General features: G+C 45.4%; 1 protein-coding gene and 1 long non-coding RNA gene across 2 annotated transcripts in view; one reads left to right on the top strand and one right to left on the bottom strand.

Moving 5' to 3' along the window:
* The window catches only part of LOC120992022 (zinc finger protein 850-like), a 184,884-nt gene that overhangs the window by 157,466 nt on the left and 4,141 nt on the right, over positions 1 to 23,277 (bottom strand). The window contains exons 2-4 of the mRNA XM_040420784.1: positions 21,161 to 22,822; positions 8,364 to 8,720; positions 7,452 to 8,279 (exon numbers count right to left, since the gene is read on the bottom strand). Of these exons, the coding sequence (XP_040276718.1) occupies positions 7,452 to 8,279; positions 8,364 to 8,720; positions 21,161 to 22,822 (2,847 nt within the window). The remainder of the gene's footprint in view (positions 1 to 7,451; positions 8,280 to 8,363; positions 8,721 to 21,160; positions 22,823 to 23,277) is intronic.
* Positions 8,334 to 21,279, top strand: LOC120992071. The gene is made up of 3 exons (XR_005776915.1): positions 8,334 to 8,365; positions 19,356 to 19,360; positions 21,147 to 21,279. It is a non-coding gene; the product is annotated as an uncharacterized LOC120992071 (long non-coding RNA).

Below are 23,277 nucleotides of genomic sequence, written 5' to 3'. Positions count from 1 at the left end.
TACAGGAACCTGACAACACAATGACACCATCATCACCCAGACCCCTCCAGTGCTGTTACTGGAGAATTTCCCAGCATTCCCAGCAGTGTCACCTCTCCAGTCAGCAGCTCCATCATCTTGTGGGTGAGTTCTAGGATCTTCTGCTCGTGTATCAGGGGGTGAGGGGGAGGCTCTGTGATGGGGGGAGGGGTCCTGCTCCGCCCTCCTGACTCCTGGAGATGGATGATGGGAGTCACACAGTCCCCCAATGTCTTCTTCACTATTGTGTACTCCTGTGGATGGAGAGAGACACTTAGGGAATAAACCCTTCAGGGGCGATGTGCTCTCCTCCGGCCCTCTCCTCCTGGTACAACGTGCCTACTTACCTCCTCATGGCTCCTACAACATGACTATTGGTCACTGGTCACATGACACATCACTCACCATACTGGGGGCTGATCTTCAGGTTCTCCATCACTTGGAAGGTCTGGAGGCCGTTCTCTAGGACCCTGGACTCTTCCTATCACTTCCTATGATGGATTCTCCTTCCCGATGTCTGACTTGTTACAGAATACAATAAAGAGGAGAGAAATCTAGAAAAGTTTACCTCTCCGCTCAGCAGGGAGATGATCTCCAAGGTGAGGTCTAATATTCTTCTGCTGATCTCCTTCCTGTCCATCCTTGGTGGTCATTCAGGAGAAGAGGAGAGAACTGGAGGAGCTGGAGGCTTCTAGTACTGCAGGCGCCTTTATGAGAAGAGGAGAGGAAATCATCCAGGGGACAAGACCAGATGTCACCTCCAGAACCGCACTTCCTGAGCCTGGAGGGGCCCCGCTTCTCAGGGCCCCCACCACATGGATTCCAGGGGCCCCAACATGGAGATCTCTGGTGGCTCCACAGGAGATAAATGTCTGATAGATGCAGGTCCCACCTCCGGGCTGTGCTCAGCTGTGTCCAGAACTCCTAGAGAAGAGACTGGAGAGAGCTGAGCTCAGGCCTGGCCCCCGCTCCATTCATTCTCCTTCTGGAGGCAGGGGCCCCTCACCAGGACAGTCAGGGGCCAGTGAATGATGACAACCCCCACTCTCCCCACTACTCCTCCCCCATCATACTAAGCTGAGGAGCGGAGAAGGATTCCTTGTGTGTAATGGAGGAGAATCTCCAGAGGTGACATGTCTGAGCTCTCCACCACACTGTCTCCTCACAGCTCATCTTACCTGCAGGCTGGAGGAATGGCTGATACCAGAGAGAACAAGAGCCCTGACTACCGACCAGGACCTGCCCAGTATCTGCTGCACTGCCAGAGCTGAAGGACCTGGGGTGACGTCACCGTCATGTGATCAGTGCAGGGGGCGGGGCTCAGCAGTGGAGACGAAAAGAGGTGGTGAAGGACCTGTGATGATGTCACTGTCATGAGATTAATGTAGGGGGTGGGGCTCGGCAGTGGAGAGAGGAGGTGGTGAAGTACCTGTGATGATGTCACCATCATGTGATCAGTGAAGGGGGAGGGGTCAGCTGTACAATGTAGATAAGAAGGAGGAGGATCTGTAATTGTGGACATGTGAGGGATTCCCCCCCCCTCCCCTAACAGTGTCATGACATCCACAGACCCCCGATCCCCCTATAACAGTGTCATGACATCCACAGACCCCCGATCCCCCTCCCTATAACACTATAAGAGCATCATCCACAGATCCCTCCCCCTATAACAGATTAATGACTCTTGACATCCACAGACCCCCGATCCCCCTATAACAGTGTAATGACTCCTGACATCCACAGACCCCCGATCCCCCTATAACAGTGTAATGACTCCTGACATCCACAGACCCCCGATCCCCCTATAACAGTGTAATGACTCCTGACATCCACAGACCCCCGATCCCCCTATAACAGTGTAATGACTCCTGACATCCACAGACCCCCGATCCCCCTATAACAGTGTAATGACTCTTGACATCCACAGACCCCCGATCCCCCTATAACAGTGTAATGACTCCTGACATCCACAGACCCCCGATCCCCCTCCCACAGACCCCCGATCCCCCTCCCACAGACCCCCGATCCCCCTCCCACCGCTCACATTTGAGCATGATTTCTCTAAACGGTAAAGTAGTGAACACTGTAATCATCCAGGCTGCACTGACAGTAACTGTAAAGGGTTTCTGCACTTTCCTCTGGATAGATCATCAGCTTCTGATCGGCCGGGGTCACAGACATCCCAACCTGCAAAAACTCATCTCAGGGAGGTTTTCATTTTTTTTCTTTCACGAACTTTCTATTCCATTTCCCAGACATCTGCAGTATCTGCACACTGTGCTCTATGGTGTGGAGGACGGGGCTCATTACCCTGTATATGATTAGAGGGATTCTGTCCCCACCTATAAGTCCTGTGAGCTAAACATCTGCTCATGTCCAGGCAGCATTCTGATTTCTAAGGTGGCCTTATAAAAGCTATTTGTGGCTTTATTCTGCGGAAAAACTGGTTTTACTCACCTGTCAATCAATGAATTAAGGTGCCCAAGCAGGGGAGGTCTGTGGATGCACGGTGCCCGGCCGCACGCATCGCCGTTCGTGCCCAGCGCCGCCTTCTACTCCTCAGTGCCGCCTCTCCCTCCCCCTCCTCCCGCTTTGAGATCCCGCACAGGCTCAGCCTGATGCGCCGTTGCGGACTGCTGGCATCGGCTTCTTCTTGCACTGTGCGCACGCGCCGAGAAGGGGACACTGCTACAGGTTGTCGGAAAGGTTTACTGCGAGTAAACTAGAGATGGGAAGTTCGGATCTTTCACATGAATCGGTTCATTCGCTGAGCTGACAAGAAGCAAGTGAACCGAAGCTTAGGTTGTACAATGCGCATGCGCGGATGCTTCCATTCACTCGCTGAGTCGGCTCTTGGTCTGAGTCAGGAAGTTTATTCTGTAAAACCCTGTGTGTAATTATCTACCCCACTGTAGGGAAAAAACAAGCATCCGGGGGGGGTGAATTTAACACTGGGGTAAATAATAAAATTAAAATGGAGGGTTAAATGTGTAAATGTATTTTTAAAAAATCCATCTCTCTCAATAGTTCTAGGGCTACTGAATGAGACAGAAGAAGGGATTCCTTTAACATATAGATCTCCTCAGGGCTTTTTTTCTCAGAGAAAAGGTGGTGGAACTCACCCCCCCCTCCCCTGGCCACGCCCATACCCGCCCCTAAGACCGCCCCCCTACCCACCCCTAGGACCGCCCCCCCTACCCACCCCTAGGACCGCCCCCTAAAACCGCCCCTTTAGAGAACAGGGATGCAAGTAAAATTTGGGGGGGGGGGGGGGGCTATAAAAGTCCAGCCCAGCAAAGAAACCCCCCAGATGGGGATGGCACTGTTAATGGGGGATCTGGGGATGGCACTGTTAATGGGGGATCTGGGGATGGCACTGTTATGGGGTGGAGGATCTGGAGATGGCATCCACAGATCCCCCATCCTATAACAGTGCCATCCACAGACACAGACCCCCCCCATCCTATAACAGTGCCATCCACAGACCCCCCCCCCACCCCATAACAGTGCCATCCACAGACCCCCCAAACCCATAACAGTGCCGTCTGCACGGCCGGCCCCCAGCGCTCGTCCTCTGGCTGGCCCTGTCTGCATTCAAAATCTGGTGCCTGTGCCGTACATGTCTTCAGTCGGCGCAGGCGCACTGAGAGGAGGACGCTCGCTCGGCCGCTCCATCCTCAATGCGCTGATGACGTCACATATACACCCGGCGCAGGCGCACTGAGGATGGAGCGGCCGAGCGAGCTTCCTCCTCTCAGTGTGCCTGCGCCGATTTTAGTGGGGCGACAGAAGCCCTTTAAAGGGAGTCTGTCACCACATTTGGGCATATTAGACTGATCAAATAGTGTTATATGTGCCACCCAGAACTTAAAAACGGTACCTTTGTTGTGGAAAACGGACTTTTCTTTAAGCCAAAAATGAACTTTGAACATTATGTTAATGAGCCCTCTCAAGTGCCCAGGGCGGCTTCTCAATCCTCCGAGCTCCAGGCAGCACCTCCTCAACGGCTCATAACCCCGCCCTCCGTGTGCCTCTGCCCGCCCGTTTACTCCCCTCCTCTGTCCTTTTCCACTGCAGCTGCGCGGTCAAATTCGTAGCGGGCGCATGCGCAGTAGGTATTGCGATGCCCTGCCAAGATGGAAACATTCCTTTTTTCCCTTTATTAGGCGGAAAATCCCTTGGCAGCAGATACCTTGTCCATTCTTGGAGGTTCAGGCTGGCCTATATTTTTCCTCCAGTTTCCATGATAATTAGGGTATTGATGAAAATCAGGCTAGACCAGACGACAGTACAGCCATCCTACTGTTCGGGCTAGAGAGGTCATGGTTCCCAACATTCTGGCGAGTCAAGGGTGTTACTGAGACTTCCCCCAGTGTAGACCCTTAATATGAGGGCACTCAACTCTGCCAATATTTGTAAAGATTGAGCCTGACAGCCTGAATGTTGCTAGCCTCGATTTCTATCTAGAGGCCTCTCTGATGTCATGAAGATCCTACCACACTTTGAGCCTCAATCTACCAAAAGATCATTTTTCCTAACTCATTCAGTTGAGTCAAGATTATTACTTAAAGACTTCTCCCACTGCAGTTTGTGTGTGTCTAGGACACTGAACTCTGCCAAGACCTTAGAAGGTTCAGTTTGACAGCCTGAAGTTTGACCAGCCTCTAATTATATTGAAGCCTCTTTGATTAAATCATGAAGACCTTTGCCACACTGTGGTTTGCAATTCATAAAAAGTTCATTTTGATCCCAACTCATTCAAATGAGTCAAGGGTGTATCTGAAGACTCCCCCTAGTGCAAATTGTGTGTGTCTAGAGCACTTGACTCTGCCAGAACCTGTGGAGACTCAACCATACAGCTACAATATCAACTTAATGGTCTCTAAGACATAGTCTAGAAGACCTTGCCGTAGCAGGGGTCTCCACTTAAAGGGTTTACACAAGGATCAAGTGAATCTATTCAACTTGAATTCTATTAAGGGGTGGATAGTTCTAAACCACTGATTATCAGCCTCTTAGGCTTCCTGCAAGACAATTTTGGAAAAGACTTTAGAATATCAACCTAAAAAGTCTAAATTTTGCCCATTCTGCAAGTTTATCCTTGTCACAATAGTCCTTGATAAAAAGATTCCTGAAAGGTTTGCTAAGATGTCGCCTTCCATAATCAGAATCTGTCTCAAAATAGGACTTGACCTTAGTCCCAAAAGTTTTAAGATCAACTCCCTTTGAACCTCTTGAGGAGGGCCCACATAAATACCTAACCTAAAGAGGTTATTCCCATCTGTCCATGACATCTGCCATAAGGGAGATCCTAGTCTTGTCATCTGTGGATCGATACTTCATCAGTGGATACATCAGTGGATCGATAATTCAGATTCCTTCTTACTCCAAAGGATTGTTATTTGGTAATTATAATCAGGTCTCCTCCTTCCAGTGTCTGTTATGAGCTTTACTGTAGTGTTGAATATCATCTCCATTCCCTAGATCTTTCCAAATGTCCTGAGATCTATTTAGCCTGGAGTAAAGAGATCAGGAAGGTTGAGAATTTAATACTTAATTTCCAGAAGGAACAATAAGCTCTCGCATGCGCCATAGCTGCCAGGTGCCGACTGTTTCATACAGCAGACACCAGCAGCTAATGTCAGTGACTGGCGATAACTATGATCTGACTTTTAACCCTTCAGATGCTGTGGTCAAACATGCGGATCAGGTGAGCCGGATGCATTGTGCGGCAGCCTCAGTCCTCCATAATGAACTAAGGCTTCCGCATGTTAGCTCCTATGAAGCCCCTGCCTGTGGCAGGGCTCTATAGGAATACATTGTAACTTTCATAAACTCCAATGTTGGTGTATGAGAGAAGCAATCTGATGACTGCATTTTATAGTTCCCTATGGGAACTATAATATACAGTAAAAAAAAAAAAAAATCTAAAAAATCACCCCCTTTCCCAAAATGTAAATAAAAAAAATGGAAACTATAAAAAAAATACACATCATGGGTATTGCAGTGTCTGAAAGCACCCATACGTTTAAACTATTAAATATTTTTCAGATATGGCAAAATGAAAAAAAAAAAAGGCAAAATGGTTGATAAGCCGTTTTTTGGTCTCTTCACATCCCACAAAAAATTAAATAAAGTAAAATTAAATTAAATAAATTTAAAAAAGTGAGCAAAAAAATAACCCAGAATGGTATGAATGAAAACTACAGATCATCCCTCAAAAAATGAGCCCTCACACAGCTCCGTACACTAAAGTTATAGAGGTCACAATATGGTGATGGTGATGAAAAGAAGAAAAAAACTTTTTTTTCAAAGTTTTTTTTTCCAGTATTAGGCCTCATGCACACGACCGTTTTTTTTTTGCGGTCCGCAAAACGGATTTCCGTTGTTCCGTGATCTGTGACCGTTTTTTCTTCCGTGGGTCTTCCTTTATTTTTGGAGGATCCACGGACATGAAAAGTGAAAAAAAAAACTAAGTCAAGTTTGCATTGAAAATGATAGGAAAAACGGACACGGATCACGGACACGGATCACGGATGACTATCTTGTGTGCATCCGTGATTTTTCACGGACCCATTGACTTGAATGGGTCCGTGAACCGTTGTCAGTGAAAAAAATAGGACAGGTCATATTTTTTTCACGGACTGGAAAAACGGATCACGGACGCGGAAGCCAAACGGTGCATTTTCCGATTTTTCCACGGACCCATTGAAAGTCAATGGGTCCGCGAAAAAAAAACGGAAAACGGAACAACGGCCGCGGATGCACACAACGGTCGTGTGCATGAGGCCTTAAAATGCAAAAAAAAACGATACATATGTGGTATGGCCATAATTGTACTGACCTAGAGAATGAAATTTACAGGTCAGCTTTACCGTATAGGAAACACCGTAAAAACAAAACATAAAACTGTTGCGTAACTGCGTTATTTTTACAATTTCACCCCACATGGAATTTTTTTACATCTCCCCCTACACTGTTTGCAATATTAAATGGTGGAGTTAGAAAATGCAACTTGTCCCACAAAAACAAGCGCTCATACGGCTATGTTAACATAAAAATAAAAAAGTCCTGGAAAGACAGGGAGTAAAAAATGAAAATGCGAAAAACCCTCCCGGGCTGAAACGGGTTAACTGTAAGGATTAAAATATAAGTCACGAACAGAATATATGTCTTCCTAAACAGGATTTATCAGATGTTTTATAGAAGTCGTTATGTGACATCAATTAAGCTTTTATATCCAAATATACAACCTGAAATGAAAACAATGTCTATGACCCAGTGATATATTGTTTTGTTATATTGTGGCCATATGGCTTCTCTCTTGTGTGACTTCACTAATGACCCCTAATTATGGATTTAGAAACAAAAACATTTTTCTCATTCTGAATGATGCTTCTCTCATTTGTGATTCTTCATATGTTTTAGAAGATTTGATTTATCTGAAAAAAGTTTCCCACATTCTGAACATGAATATGGCTTCTCTCCTGTGTGACATCTCTCATGTTTAACAAGATCTGATTTATCTGTAAAACATTTCCCACATTCTGAACATGTATATGGTTTCTCTCCTGTGTGACATCTCTCATGTCTAACAAGATTTGATTTCTGTGTAAAACATTTCCCACATTCTGAACATGAATATGGCTTCTCTCCTGTGTGATATCTCTCATGTTTAACAAGATTTGATTTCTGTGTAAAACATTTCCCACATTCTGAACATGAATACGGCTTTTCTCCAGTGTGAATTCTCTCATGTTTAACAAGAAGTGATTTGTGTCTAAAACATTTCCCACATTCTGAACATGTATATGGTTTCTCTCCTGTGTGACTTCTCTCATGTATAACAAGATGTGATTTCCGTGTGAAACATTTCCCACATTCTGAACATGAATACGGTTTCTCTCCTGTATGAAATTTCTGGTGTTTAACAAGATTTGATTTCTGTGTAAAACATTTCCCACATTCTGAACATAAATATGGCTTCTCTCCTGTGTGACATCTCTCATGTTTAACAAGATCTGATTTATCTGTAAAACATTTCCCACATTCTGAACATGAATATGGTTTCACTCCTGTGTGTTTTCTCTCATGTATAATAAGATGTGGTTTCTCTGTAAAACATTTCCCACATTCTGAACATGAATACGGCTTTTCCCCAGTGTGAATTCTCTCATGTTTAACAAGATTTGATTTCGCTGTAAAACATTTACCACATTCTGAACATGAATACGGCTTTTCCCCAGTGTGAATTCTCTCATGTGTAACAAGAAGTGATTTGTGTCTAAAACATTTCCCACATTCTGAACATGTATATGATTTCTCTCCTGTGTGACTTCTCTCATGTGTAACAAGATTTGATTTGCGTGTGAAATATTTCCCACATTCTGAACATGAATATGGCTTCTCTCCTGTGTGATATTTCTCATGTTTAACAAGATCTGATTTATCTGTAAAACATTTCCCACATTCTGAACATGAATATGGTTTCACTCCTGTGTGTCTTCTCTCATGTATAACAAGATGTGGTTTCTCTGTAAAACATTTCCCACATTCTGAACATGAATACGGCTTTTCCCCAGTGTGAATTATCTCATGTTTAATAAGAAGTGATTTGTGTCTAAAACATTTCCCACATTCTGAACATGAATATGGTTTCTCTCCTGTGTGACATCTCTCATGACTAACAAGATTTGATTTCTGTGTAAAACATTTCCCACATTCAGAACACGAATATAGCTTCTCTCCTGTGTGACTTCTCTCATGAATAACAAGATGTGATTTCCGTGTGAAACATTTCCTACATTCTGAACATGAATACATTTTCTCTCCTTTGTGACGTCTTCGGTTTGTAGAAAGTCCTGACTGATTTGTGGATTCTTTACCAAAATGAAACCTTTTAATCCTTTTCTGACTTGTACTTGCGGTAACAATCTGTGATTGGTCCAGAGAAGGTTCCTCATAATTAGGAGGATTATATGACAGGTCTGTACTGTGAAGACCTGGATGTACATTAAGGGTAATGAGGTTTTCTCCTGAAGAGCGCTGCAGGAGATCTTCATCTAGTGGTAACATGACATTTTCACATTTCTTACTGGGATTTTCTGTTAAGATAAAAATTAAAATTTGTTTTAAAGTTGTTTTTTTTTTTTTTTTTGCAAACTACAGAGTAGACAAACTTATTAAATTCCAATTAGGCTGGAAGTTGATCCAGCAGGAAGGAGAAGTGCTCAGTCATTTGGAATCCATTTTTGACTTTGGCCAAAAAAACTGCACTTGTGATCCCAGCCTTACAGAGCTTCTATAATGTCCTGACAAAGTCCAGGATTCTGGTTTACACCAGGTCATGACTTTTATTACATACAGTAAATAATGACTTAACAAAACTAAAAAATTTGAAAAGCCTGACCATGTCTGGAAACGAGCCCTACTCTCTGCCAACACATTTTGCATTTCAACAGCAACTAGACATCATTTGAATAAAACAAGGAGCATCATGGTTGGAGCTGGTGAAGGGGGGCATCATGATTTGAAGCTGGTAGGGGGACATCATGGTTTGGAGCTGGTGAAGGGGGGCATCATGATTTGTAGCTGGTGGGGGACATCATGGTTGGAGCTGGTGAAGGGGGGCATCATGATTTGTAGCTGGTGGGGGACATCATGGTTTGGAGCTGGTGAAGGGGGGCATCATTATTTGGGGCTGGTGGAGGGAACATCGTGGTTTGGAGCAGGTAAAGAGGGCCATCATTATTTGGAGCTAGTGGATGGGACATCATGGTTTGGAGCTGGTGAAGGGGGCCATCATGATTTGGGGCTGGTGGAGGGAACATCATGGATTGGAGCTGGTGGAGAGGGGCATCATGATTTGTAGCTGGTGTAGGACATCATGGTTTGGAGCTGCTTTGCTGCCTCATGGTCTGGACACCCTGCAACCATTGGGTAAACAACTGGGCAGATTTACTAATCCTGTTTAAAACGTACAAAGTAAATCTAGAGATGCTCCACATTTATCACAGGAGCTTGGGCTGGAGGACAGATCTGCTGCACAGCTACACAAGTCTGTCTACCTCTATACCACTTAGTGGTTGGCTTTTCTGTCACAATGGAGCATCGTAAGCCCCGTCCCTGCAGAACCTGCCTGTTTCTATATGTGGAAGCTTAAAATCCGCCTTTTTTGGACAGATTATAAGAGCAGCACAGATAAGTCACTGGTTATCTACCAGCAAGTTCACACAGGGCAGATCAGCTGCAGACATTTCTGTGACTGTCCCGCTGCCCTGAATGTGGCTTGTAATAATCCATGCACCTGCTGCAGAAACAACCCAATATATGGAAATGTCTACAATAAATGTGCCCTGTGTGAACACGCTCTAATGCAGCTGGAACATTCTGGGACATGCAATTATTGCTAGAAGTCACACGTTCAGTCTGAAGGGGATGAGCAGATAATCGCTGAAGTGATGGACAACATGATCACATTCAGCAATTTAAAGCCGATGCCAGACAAGAAATTTACTACAAATTTTTTCACATTTTATTGAGACACCAACGACTTAGGCTACTTTCAAACTGGCGTTTTGGCTTCCCGTTTGTGTGATCCGTCATGGGCTCCACCAAGCAGCCCAAAAAGGATCGGTTTTGACCTAATGCATTCTGAATGGAAAAGGACCTGCTATAAGAGGCTGGTGCTCCTCTATTACATGTCACTGCACACACGTGTATACACTGCACATGACGGCTCTTACCTTGTGATATAAGAGGCTGGTGCTCCTCCATTACATGTCACTGCACACACGTGTATACACTGCACATGACGGCTCTTACCTTGTGATATGAGGCTGGTGCTCCTCCATTATATGTCACTGCACATACGTGTATACACTGCACATGACGGCTCTTACCTTGTGATATAAGAGGCTGGTGCTCCTCCATTACATGTCACTGCACACACGTGTATACACTGCACATGACGGCTCTTACCCTGTGATAGAAGAGGCTGGTGCTCCTCCATGACATGTCACTGCACACACGTGTATACACTGCACATGACGGCTCTTACCCTGTGATAGAAGAGGCTGGTGCTCCTCCATTACATGTCACTGCACACACGTGTATACACTGCACATGACGGCTCTTACCCTGTGATATAAGAGGCTGGTGCTCCTCCATTACATGTCACTGCACATGACGGCTCTTACCTTGTGATATAAGAGGCTGGTGCTCCTCCATTACATGTCACTGCACACACGTGTACACACTGAACATGACGGCTCTTACCTTGTGATATAAGAGGCTGGTACTCCTCCATTACATGTCACTGCACACACTTGTATACACTGCACATGACGGCTCTTACCTTGTGATATAAGAGGCTGGTGCTCCTCCATTACATGTCACTGCACACACGTGTATACACTACACATGACGGCTCTTACCTTGTGATATAAGAGGCTGGTACTCCTCCATTACATGTCACTGCACACACGTGTATACACTGCACATGACGGGTCTTACCCTGTGATATAAGAGGCTGGAGCTCCTCCATTACATGTCACTGCACACACGTGTACACACTGCACATGACGGCTCTTACCTTGTGATATAAGAGGCTGGTGCTCCTCCATTACATGTCACTGCACACACGTGTATACACTGCACATGACGGGTCTTACCTTGTGATATAAGAGGCTGGTGCTCCTCCATTACATGTCACTGCACACACGTGTATACACTGCACATGACGGCTCTTACTTTGTGATATAAGAGGCTGGTGCTCCTCCATTACATGTCACTGCACACACGTGTATACACTGCACATGACGGCTCTTACCTTGTGATATAAGAGGCTGGTGCTCCTCCATTACATGTCACTGCACACACGTGTACACACTGCACATGACGGCTCTTACTTTGTGATATAAGAGGCTGGTGCTCCTCCATTACATGTCACTGCACACACGTGTATACACTGCACATGACGGCTCTTACCTTGTGATATAAGAGGCTGGTGCTCCTCCATTACATGTCACTGCACACACGTGTATACACTGCACATGACGGCTCTTACCCTGTGATATAAGAGGCTGGTGATCCTCCATTACATGTCACTGCACATACGTGTATACACTGCACATGACGGCTCTTACCTTGTGATATAAGAGGCTGGTGCTCCTCCATTACATGTCACTGCACACACGTGTATACACTGCACATGACGGCTCTTACCCTGTGATATAAGAGGCTGGTGCTCCTCCATTACATGTCACTGCACACACGTGTATACACTGCACATGACGGCTCTTACCCTGTGATATAAGAGGCTGGTGCTCCTCCATTACATGTCACTGCACACACGTGTATACACTGCACATGACGGCTCTTACCTTGTGATATAAGAGGCTGGTGCTCCTCCATTACATGTCACTGCACACACGTGTATACACTGCACATGACGGCTCTTACCCTGTGATATAAGAGGCTGGTGCTCCTCCATTACATGTCACTGCACACACGTGTACACACTGCACATGACGGCTCTTACCCTGTGATATAAGAGGCTGGTGCTCCTCCATTACATGTCACTGCACACACGTGTATACACTGCACATGACGGCTCTTACCTTGTGATATAAGAGGCTGGTGCTCCTCCATTACATGTCACTGCACACACGTGTATACACTGCACATGACGGCTCTTACCTTGTGATATAAGAGGCTGGTGCTCCTCCATTACATGTCACTGCACACAGGTGTATACACTGCACATGACGGCTCTTACCTTGTGATATAAGAGGCTGGTGCTCCTCCATTACATGTCACTGCACACACGTGTATACACTGCACATGACGGCTCTTACACTGTGATATAAGAGGCTGGTGCTCCTCCATTACATGTCACTGCACACACGTGTACACACTGCACAGGACGGCTCTTACCCTGTGATATAAGAGGCTGGTGCTCCTCCATTACATGTCACTGCACACACGTGTATACACTGCACATGACGGCTCTTACCTTGTGATATAAGAGGCTGGTGCTCCTCCATTACATGTCACTGCACACACGTGTATACACTGCACATGACGGCTCTTACCCTGTGATATAAGAGGCTGGTGCTCCTCCATTACATGTCACTGCACACACGTGTATACACTGCACATGACGGCTCTTACCTTGTGATATAAGAGGCTGGTGCTCCTCCATTACATGTCACTGCACACACGTGTATACACTGCACATGACGGCTCTTACCTTGTGATATAAGAGGCTGGAGCTCCTCCATTACATGTCACTGCACACACATCTATACACTGCACATGACGGCTCTTACCCTGTGATATAAGAGGCTGGTGCTCCTTCATTACATGTCACTGCACACACGTGTACACACTGCACATGACGGCTCTTACCTTGTGATATAAGAGTCTGGTGCTCCTCTATTAGATGTCACTGCACACACGTGTATACACTGCACATGACGGCTCTTACCTTGTGATATAAGAGGCTGGTGCTCCTCCATCATGGCCTCCTTGTACAGGTCCTTGTGTACTTCTATATACTCCCACTCCTCCATGGAGAAATAGACAGTGACGTCCTGACACCTTATAGGAACCTGACAACACAATGACACCGTCATCACCCAGACCCCTCCAGTGCTGTTACTGGAGAATTTCCCAGCATTCCCAGCAGTGTCACCTCTCCAGTCAGCAGCTCCATCATCTTGTGGGTGAGTTCTAGGATCTTCTGCTCATGTATCAGGGGGTGAGGGGGAGGCTCTGTGATGGGGGGAGGGGTCCTGCTCCGCCCTCCTGACTCCTGGAGATGGATGATGGGAGTCACACAGTCCCCCGATGTCTTCTTCACTATTGTGTACTCCTGTGGATGGAGAGAGACACTTAGGGAATAAACCCTTCAGGGGCCATGTGCTCTCCTCCGGCCCTCTCCTCCTGGTACAACGTGCCTACTTACCTTCTCATGGCTCCTACAACATGACTATTGGTCACTGGTCACATGACACATCACTCACCATATTGGGGTCTGATCTTCAGGTTCTCCATCACTTGGAAGGTCTGGAGGCCGTTCTCCAGGACCCTGGACTCTTCCTATCACTTCCTATGATGGATTCTCCTTCCCGATGTCTGACTTGTTACAGAATACAATAAAGAGGAGAGAAATCTAGAAAAGTTTACCTCTCCGCTCAGCAGGGAGATGATCTCCAAGGTGAGGTCTAATATTCTTCTGCTGATCTCCTTCCTGTCCATCCTTGGTGGTCATTCAGGAGAAGAGGAGAGAACTGGAGGAGCTGGAGGCTTCTAGTACTGCAGGCGCCTTTATGAGAAGAGGAGAGGAAATCATCCAGGGGACAAGACCAGATGTCACCTCCAGAACCGCACTTCCTGAGCCTGGAGGGGCCCCGCTTCTCAGGGCCCCCACCACATGGATTCCAGGGGCCCCAACATGGAGATCTCTGGTGGCTCCACAGGAGATAAATGTCTGATAGATGCAGGTCCCACCTCTGGGCTGTGCTCAGCTGTGTCCACAACTCCTAGAGAAGAGACTGGAGAGAGCTGAGCTCAGGCCGGGCCCCGCTCCATTCATTATCCTCCTGGAGGCCGGGGCCCCTCACCAGGACAGTCAGGGGCCAGAGAATGATGACAACCCCCACTATCCCCACTACTCCTCCCCCATCATACTAAGCTGAGGAGCGGAGAAGGATTCCTTGTGTGTAATGGAGGAGAATCTCCAGAGGTGACATGTCTGAGCTCTCCACCACACTGTCTCCTCACAGCTCATCTTACCTGCAGGCTGGAGGAACGGCTGATACCAGAGAGAACAAGAGCCCTGACTACCGACCAGGACCTGCCCAGTATCTGCTGCACTGCCAGAGCTGAAGGACCTGGGGTGACGTCACCGTCATGTGATCAGTGCAGGGGGCGGGGCTCAGCAGTGGAGACGAAAAGAGGTGGTGAAGGACCTGTGATGATGTCACTGTCATGAGATTAATGTAGGGGGTGGGGCTCGGCAGTGGAGAGAGGAGGTGGTGAAGTACCTGTGATGATGTCACCATCATGTGATCAGTGAAGGGGGAGGGGTCAGCTGTACAATGTAGATAAGAAGGAGGAGGATCTGTAATTGTGGACATGTGAGGGATTCCCCCCCCCTCCCCTAACAGTGTCATGACATCCACAGACCCCCGATCCCCCTATAACAGTGTCATGACATCCACAGACCCCCGATCCCCCTATAACAGTGTCATGACATCCACAGACCCCCGATCCCCCTATAACAGTGTCATGACATCCACAGACCCCCGATCCCCCTCCCTATAACACTATAAGAGCATCATCCACAGATCCCTCCCCCTATAACAGATTAATGACTCTTGACATCCACAGACCCCCGATCCCCCTATAACAGTGTAATGACTCCTGACATCCACAGACCCCCGATCCCCCTATAACAGTGTAATGACTCCTGACATCCACAGACCCCCGATCCCCCTATAACAGTGTAATGACTCCTGACATCCACAGACCCCCGATCCCCCTATAACAGTGTAATGACTCCTGACATCCACAGACCCCCGATCCCCCTATAACAGTGTAATGACTCTTGACATCCACAGACCCCCGATCCCCCTATAACAGTGTAATGACTCCTGACATCCACAGACCCCCGATCCCCCTCCCACAGACCCCCGATCCCCCTCCCACAGACCCCCGATCCCCCTCCCACCGCTCACATTTGAGCATGATTTCTCTAAACGGTAAAGTAGTGAACACTGTAATCATCCAGGCTGCACTGACAGTAACTGTAAAGGGTTTCTGCACTTTCCTCTGGATAGATCATCAGCTTCTGATCGGCGGGGGTCACAGACATCCCAACCTGCAAAAACTCATCTCAGGGAGGTTTTCATTTTTTTTCTTTCACGAACTTTCTATTCCATTTCCCAGACATCTGCAGTATCCGCACACTGTGCTCTATGGTGTGGAGGACGGGGCTCATTACCCTGTATATGATTAGAGGGATTCTGTCCCCACCTATAAGCCCTGTGAGCTAAACATCTGCTCATGTCCAGGGCAGCATTCTGATTTCTAAGGTGGCCTTATAAAAGCTATTTGTGGCTTTATTCTGCGGAAAAACTGGTTTTACTCACCTGTCAATCAATGAATTAAGGTGCCCAAGCAGGGGAGGTCTGTGGATGCACGGTGCCCGGCCGCACGCATCGCCGTTCGTGCCCAGCGCCGCCTTCTACTCCTCAGTGCCGCCTCTCCCTCCCCCTCCTCCCGCTTTGAGATCCCGCACAGGCTCAGCCTGATGCGCCGTTGCGGACTGCTGGCATCGGCTTCTTCTTGCACTGTGCGCACGCGCCGAGAAGGGGACACTGCTACAGGTTGTCGGAAAGGTTTACTGCGAGTAAACTAGAGATGGGAAGTTCGGATCTTTCACATGAATCGGTTCATTCGCTGAGCTGACAAGAAGCAAGTGAACCGAAGCTTAGGTTGTACAATGCGCATGCGCGGATGCTTCCATTCACTCGCTGAGTCGGCTCTTGGTCTGAGTCAGGAAGTTTATTCTGTAAAACCCTGTGTGTAATTATCTACCCCACTGTAGGGAAAAAACAAGCATCCGGGGGGGGTGAATTTAACACTGGGGTAAATAATAAAATTAAAATGGAGGGTTAAATGTGTAAATGTATTTTTAAAAAATCCATCTCTCTCAATAGTTCTAGGGCTACTGAATGAGACAGAAGAAGGGATTCCTTTAACATATAGATCTCCTCAGGGCTTTTTTTCTCAGAGAAAAGGTGGTGGAACTCACCCCCCCCTCCCCTGGCCACGCCCATACCCGCCCCTAAGACCGCCCCCCCTACCCACCCCTAGGACCGCCCCCCCTACCCACCCCTAGGACCGCCCCCTAAAACCGCCCCTTTAGAGAACAGGGATGCAAGTAAAATTTGGGGGGGGGGGGGGCTATAAAAGTCCAGCCCAGCAAAGAAACCCCCCAGCTGGGGATGGCACTGTTAATGGGGGATCTGGGGATGGCACTGTTAATGGGGGATCTGGGGATGGCACTGTTATGGGGTGGAGGATCTGGAGATGGCATCCACAGATCCCCCATCCTATAACAGTGCCATCCACAGACACAGACCCCCCCCATCCTATAACAGTGCCATCCACAGACCCCCCCCCCCCCACCCCATAACAGTGCCATCCACAGACCCCCCAAACCCATAACAGTGCCGTCTGCACGGCCGGCCCCCAGCGCTCGTCCTCTGGCTGGCCCTGTCTGCATTCAAAATCTGGTGCCTGTGCCGTACATGTCTTCAGTCGGCGCAGGCGCACTGAGAGGAGGACGCTCGCTCGGCCGCTCCATCCTCAATGCGCTGATGACGTCACATATACACCCGGCGCAGGCGCACTGAGGATGGAGCGGCCGAGCGAGCTTCCTCCTCTCAGTGTGCCTGCGCCGATTTTAGTGGGGCGACAGAAGCCCTTTAAAGGGAGTCTGTCACCACATTTGGGCATATTAGACTGATCAAATAGTGTTATATGTGCCACCCAGAACTTAAAAACGGTACCTTTGTTGTGGAAAACGGACTTTTCTTTAAGCCAAAAATGAACTTTGAACATTATGTTAATGAGCCCTCTCAAGTGCCCAGGGCGGCTTCTCAATCCTCCGAGCTCCAGGCAGCACCTCCTCAACGGCTCATAACCCCGCCCTCCGTGTGCCTCTGCCCGCCCGTTTACTCCCCTCCTCTGTCCTTTTCCACTGCAGCTGCGCGGTCAAATTCGTAGCGGGCGCATGCGCAGTAGGTATTGCGATGCCCTGCCAAGATGGAAACATTCCTTTTTTCCCTTTATTAGGCGGAAAATCCCTTGGCAGCAGATACCTTGTCCATTCTTGGAGGTTCAGGCTGGCCTATATTTTTCCTCCAGTTTCCATGATAATTAGGGTATTGATGAAAATCAGGCTAGACCAGACGACAGTACAGCCATCCTACTGTTCGGGCTAGAGAGGTCATGGTTCCCAACATTCTGGCGAGTCAAGGGTGTTACTGAGACTTCCCCCAGTGTAGACCCTTAATATGAGGGCACTCAACTCTGCCAATATTTGTAAAGATTGAGCCTGACAGCCTGAATGTTGCTAGCCTCGATTTCTATCTAGAGGCCTCTCTGATGTCATGAAGATCCTACCACACTTTGAGCCTCAATCTACCAAAAGATCATTTTTCCTAACTCATTCAGTTGAGTCAAGATTATTACTTAAAGACTTCTCCCACTGCAGTTTGTGTGTGTCTAGGACACTGAACTCTGCCAAGACCTTAGAAGGTTCAGTTTGACAGCCTGAAGTTTGACCAGCCTCTAATTATATTGAAGCCTCTTTGATTAAATCATGAAGACCTTTGCCACACTGTGGTTTGCAATTCATAAAAAGTTCATTTTGATCCCAACTCATTCAAATGAGTCAAGGGTGTATCTGAAGACTCCCCCTAGTGCAAATTGTGTGTGTCTAGAGCACTTGACTCTGCCAGAACCTGTGGAGACTCAACCATACAGCTACAATATCAACTTAATGGTCTCTAAGACATAGTCTAGAAGACCTTGCCGTAGCAGGGGTCTCCACTTAAAGGGTTTACACAAGGATCAAGTGAATCTATTCAACTTGAATTCTATTAAGGGGTGGATAGTTCTAAACCACTGATTATCAGCCTCTTAGGCTTCCTGCAAGACAATTTTGGAAAAGACTTTAGAATATCAACCTAAAAAGTCTAAATTTTGCCCATTCTGCAAGTTTATCCTTGTCACAATAGTCCTTGATAAAAAGATTCCTGAAAGGTTTGCTAAGATGTCGCCTTCCATAATCAGAATCTGTCTCAAAATAGGACTTGACCTTAGTCCCAAAAGTTTTAAGATCAACTCCCTTTGAACCTCTTGAGGAGGGCCCACATAAATACCTAACCTAAAGAGGTTATTCCCATCTGTCCATGACATCTGCCATAAGGGAGATCCTAGTCTTGTCATCTGTGGATCGATACTTCATCAGTGGATACATCAGTGGATCGATACTTCAGATTCCTTCTTACTCCAAAGGATTGTTATTTGGTAATTATAATCAGGTCTCCTCCTTCCAGTGTCTGTTATGAGCTTTACTGTAGTGTTGAATATCATCTCCATTCCATAGATCTTTCCAAATGTCCTGAGATCTATTTAGCCTGGAGTAAAGAGATCAGGAAGGTTGAGAATTTAATACTTAATTTCCAGAAGGAACAATAAGCTCTCGCATGCGCCATAGCTGCCAGGTGCCGACTGTTTCATACAGCAGACACCAGCAGCTAATGTCAGTGACTGGCGATAACTATGATCTGACTTTTAACCCTTCAGATGCTGTGGTCAAACATGCGGATCAGGTGAGCCGGATGCATTGTGCGGCAGCCTCAGTCCTCCAAAATGAACTAAGGCTTCCGCATGTTAGCTCCTATGAAGCCCCTGCCTGTGGCAGGGCTCTATAGGAATACATTGTAACTTTCATAAACTCCAATGTTGGTGTATGAGAGAAGCAATCTGATGACTGCATTTTATAGTTCCCTATGGGAACTATAATATACAGTAAAAAAAAAAAAAAATCTAAAAAATCACCCCCTTTCCCAAAATGTAAATAAAAAAAATGGAAACTATAAAAAAAATACACATCATGGGTATTGCAGTGTCTGAAAGCACCCATACGTTTAAACTATTAAATATTTTTCAGATATGGCAAAATGAAAAAAAAAAAAGGCAAAATGGTTGATAAGCCGTTTTTTGGTCTCTTCACATCCCACAAAAAATTAAATAAAGTAAAATTAAATTAAATAAATTTAAAAAAGTGAGCAAAAAAATAACCCAGAATGGTATGAATGAAAACTACAGATCATCCCTCAAAAAATGAGCCCTCACACAGCTCCGTACACTAAAGTTATAGAGGTCACAATATGGTGATGGTGATGAAAAGAAGAAAAAAACTTTTTTTTCAAAGTTTTTTTTTCCAGTATTAGGCCTCATGCACACGACCGTTTTTTTTTGCGGTCCGCAAAACGGATTTCCGTTGTTCCGTGATCTGTGACCGTTTTTTCTTCCGTGGGTCTTCCTTTATTTTTGGAGGATCCACGGACATGAAAAGTGAAAAAAAAAACTAAGTCAAGTTTGCATTGAAAATGATAGGAAAAACGGACACGGATCACGGACACGGATCACGGATGACTATCTTGTGTGCATCCGTGATTTTTCACGGACCCATTGACTTGAATGGGTCCGTGAACCGTTGTCAGTGAAAAAAATAGGACAGGTCATATTTTTTTCACGGACTGGAAAAACGGATCACGGACGCGGAAGCCAAACGGTGCATTTTCCGATTTTTCCACGGACCCATTGAAAGTCAATGGGTCCGCGAAAAAAAACGGAAAACGGAACAACGGCCGCGGATGCACACAACGGTCGTGTGCATGAGGCCTTAAAATGCAAAAAAAAACGATACATATGTGGTATGGCCATAATTGTACTGACCTAGAGAATGAAATTTACAGGTCAGCTTTACCGTATAGGAAACACCGTAAAAACAAAACATAAAACTGTTGCGTAACTGCGTTATTTTTACAATTTCACCCCACATGGAATTTTTTTACATCTCCCCCTACACTGTTTGCAATATTAAATGGTGGAGTTAGAAAATGCAACTTGTCCCACAAAAACAAGCGCTCATACGGCTATGTTAACATAAAAATAAAAAAGTCCTGGAAAGACAGGGAGTAAAAAATGAAAATGCGAAAAACCCTCCCGGGCTGAAACGGGTTAACTGTAAGGATTAAAATATAAGTCACGAACAGAATATATGTCTTCCTAAACAGGATTTATCAGATGTTTTATAGAAGTCGTTATGTGACATCAATTAAGCTTTTATATCCAAATATACAACCTGAAATGAAAACAATGTCTATGACCCAGTGATATATTGTTTTGTTATATTGTGGCCATATGGCTTCTCTCTTGTGTGACTTCACTAATGACCCCTAATTATGGATTTAGAAACAAAAACATTTTTCTCATTCTGAATGATGCTTCTCTCATTTGTGATTCTTCATATGTTTTAGAAGATTTGATTTATCTGAAAAAAGTTTCCCACATTCTGAACATGAATATGGCTTCTCTCCTGTGTGACATCTCTCATGTTTAACAAGATCTGATTTATCTGTAAAACATTTCCCACATTCTGAACATGTATATGGTTTCTCTCCTGTGTGACATCTCTCATGTCTAACAAGATTTGATTTCTGTGTAAAACATTTCCCACATTCTGAACATGAATATGGCTTCTCTCCTGTGTGATATCTCTCATGTTTAACAAGATTTGATTTCTGTGTAAAACATTTCCCACATTCTGAACATGAATACGGCTTTTCTCCAGTGTGAATTCTCTCATGTTTAACAAGAAGTGATTTGTGTCTAAAACATTTCCCACATTCTGAACATGTATATGGTTTCTCTCCTGTGTGACTTCTCTCATGTATAACAAGATGTGATTTCCGTGTGAAACATTTCCCACATTCTGAACATGAATACGGTTTCTCTCCTGTATGAAATTTCTGGTGTTTAACAAGATTTGATTTCTGTGTAAAACATTTCCCACATTCTGAACATAAATATGGCTTCTCTCCTGTGTGACATCTCTCATGTTTAACAAGATCTGATTTATCTGTAAAACATTTCCCACATTCTGAACATGAATATGGTTTCACTCCTGTGTGTTTTCTCTCATGTATAATAAGATGTGGTTTCTCTGTAAAACATTTCCCACATTCTGAACATGAATACGGCTTTTCCCCAGTGTGAATTCTCTCATGTTTAACAAGATTTGATTTCGCTGTAAAACATTTACCACATTCTGAACATGAATACGGCTTTTCCCCAGTGTGAATTCTCTCATGTGTAACAAGAAGTGATTTGTGTCTAAAACATTTCCCACATTCTGAACATGTATATGATTTCTCTCCTGTGTGACTTCTCTCATGTGTAACAAGATTTGATTTGCGTGTGAAATATTTCCCACATTCTGAACATGAATATGGCTTCTCTCCTGTGTGATATTTCTCATGTTTAACAAGATCTGATTTATCTGTAAAACATTTCCCACATTCTGAACATGAATATGGTTTCACTCCTGTGTGTCTTCTCTCATGTATAACAAGATGTGGTTTCTCTGTAAAACATTTCCCACATTCTGAACATGAATACGGCTTTTCCCCAGTGTGAATTATCTCATGTTTAATAAGAAGTGATTTGTGTCTAAAACATTTCCCACATTCTGAACATGAATATGGTTTCTCTCCTGTGTGACATCTCTCATGACTAACAAGATTTGATTTCTGTGTAAAACATTTCCCACATTCAGAACACGAATATAGCTTCTCTCCTGTGTGACTTCTCTCATGAATAACAAGATGTGATTTCCGTGTGAAACATTTCCTACATTCTGAACATGAATACATTTTCTCTCCTTTGTGACGTCTTCGGTTTGTAGAAAGTCCTGACTGATTTGTGGATTCTTTACCAAAATGAAACCTTTTAATCCTTTTCTGACTTGTACTTGCGGTAACAATCTGTGATTGGTCCAGAGAAGGTTCCTCATAATTAGGAGGATTATATGACAGGTCTGTACTGTGAAGACCTGGATGTACATTAAGGGTAATGAGGTTTTCTCCTGAAGAGCGCTGCAGGAGATCTTCATCTAGTGGTAACATGACATTTTCACATTTCTTACTGGGATTTTCTGTTAAGATAAAAATTAAAATTTGTTTTAAAGTTGTTGTTTTTTTTTTTTTTGCAAACTACAGAGTAGACAAACTTATTAAATTCCAATTAGGCTGGAAGTTGATCCAGCAGGAAGGAGAAGTGCTCAGTCATTTGGAATCCATTTTTGACTTTGGCCAAAAAAACTGCACTTGTGATCCCAGCCTTACAGAGCTTCTATAATGTCCTGACAAAGTCCAGGATTCTGGTTTACACCAGGTCATGACTTTTATTACATACAGTAAATAATGACTTAACAAAACTAAAAAATTTGAAAAGCCTGACCATGTCTGGAAACGAGCCCTACTCTCTGCCAACACATTTTGCATTTCAACAGCAACTAGACATCATTTGAATAAAACAAGGAGCATCATGGTTGGAGCTGGTGAAGGGGGGCATCATGATTTGAAGCTGGTAGGGGGACATCATGGTTTG

Source organism: Bufo bufo, chromosome 2, assembly GCF_905171765.1.
Source record: "Bufo bufo chromosome 2, aBufBuf1.1, whole genome shotgun sequence".
Taxonomy (NCBI): Eukaryota; Metazoa; Chordata; class Amphibia; order Anura; family Bufonidae; genus Bufo; species Bufo bufo.
The sequence above is the reverse complement of the archived record's forward strand: the minus strand, read 5'-3'. Positions and strand labels throughout refer to the sequence as shown.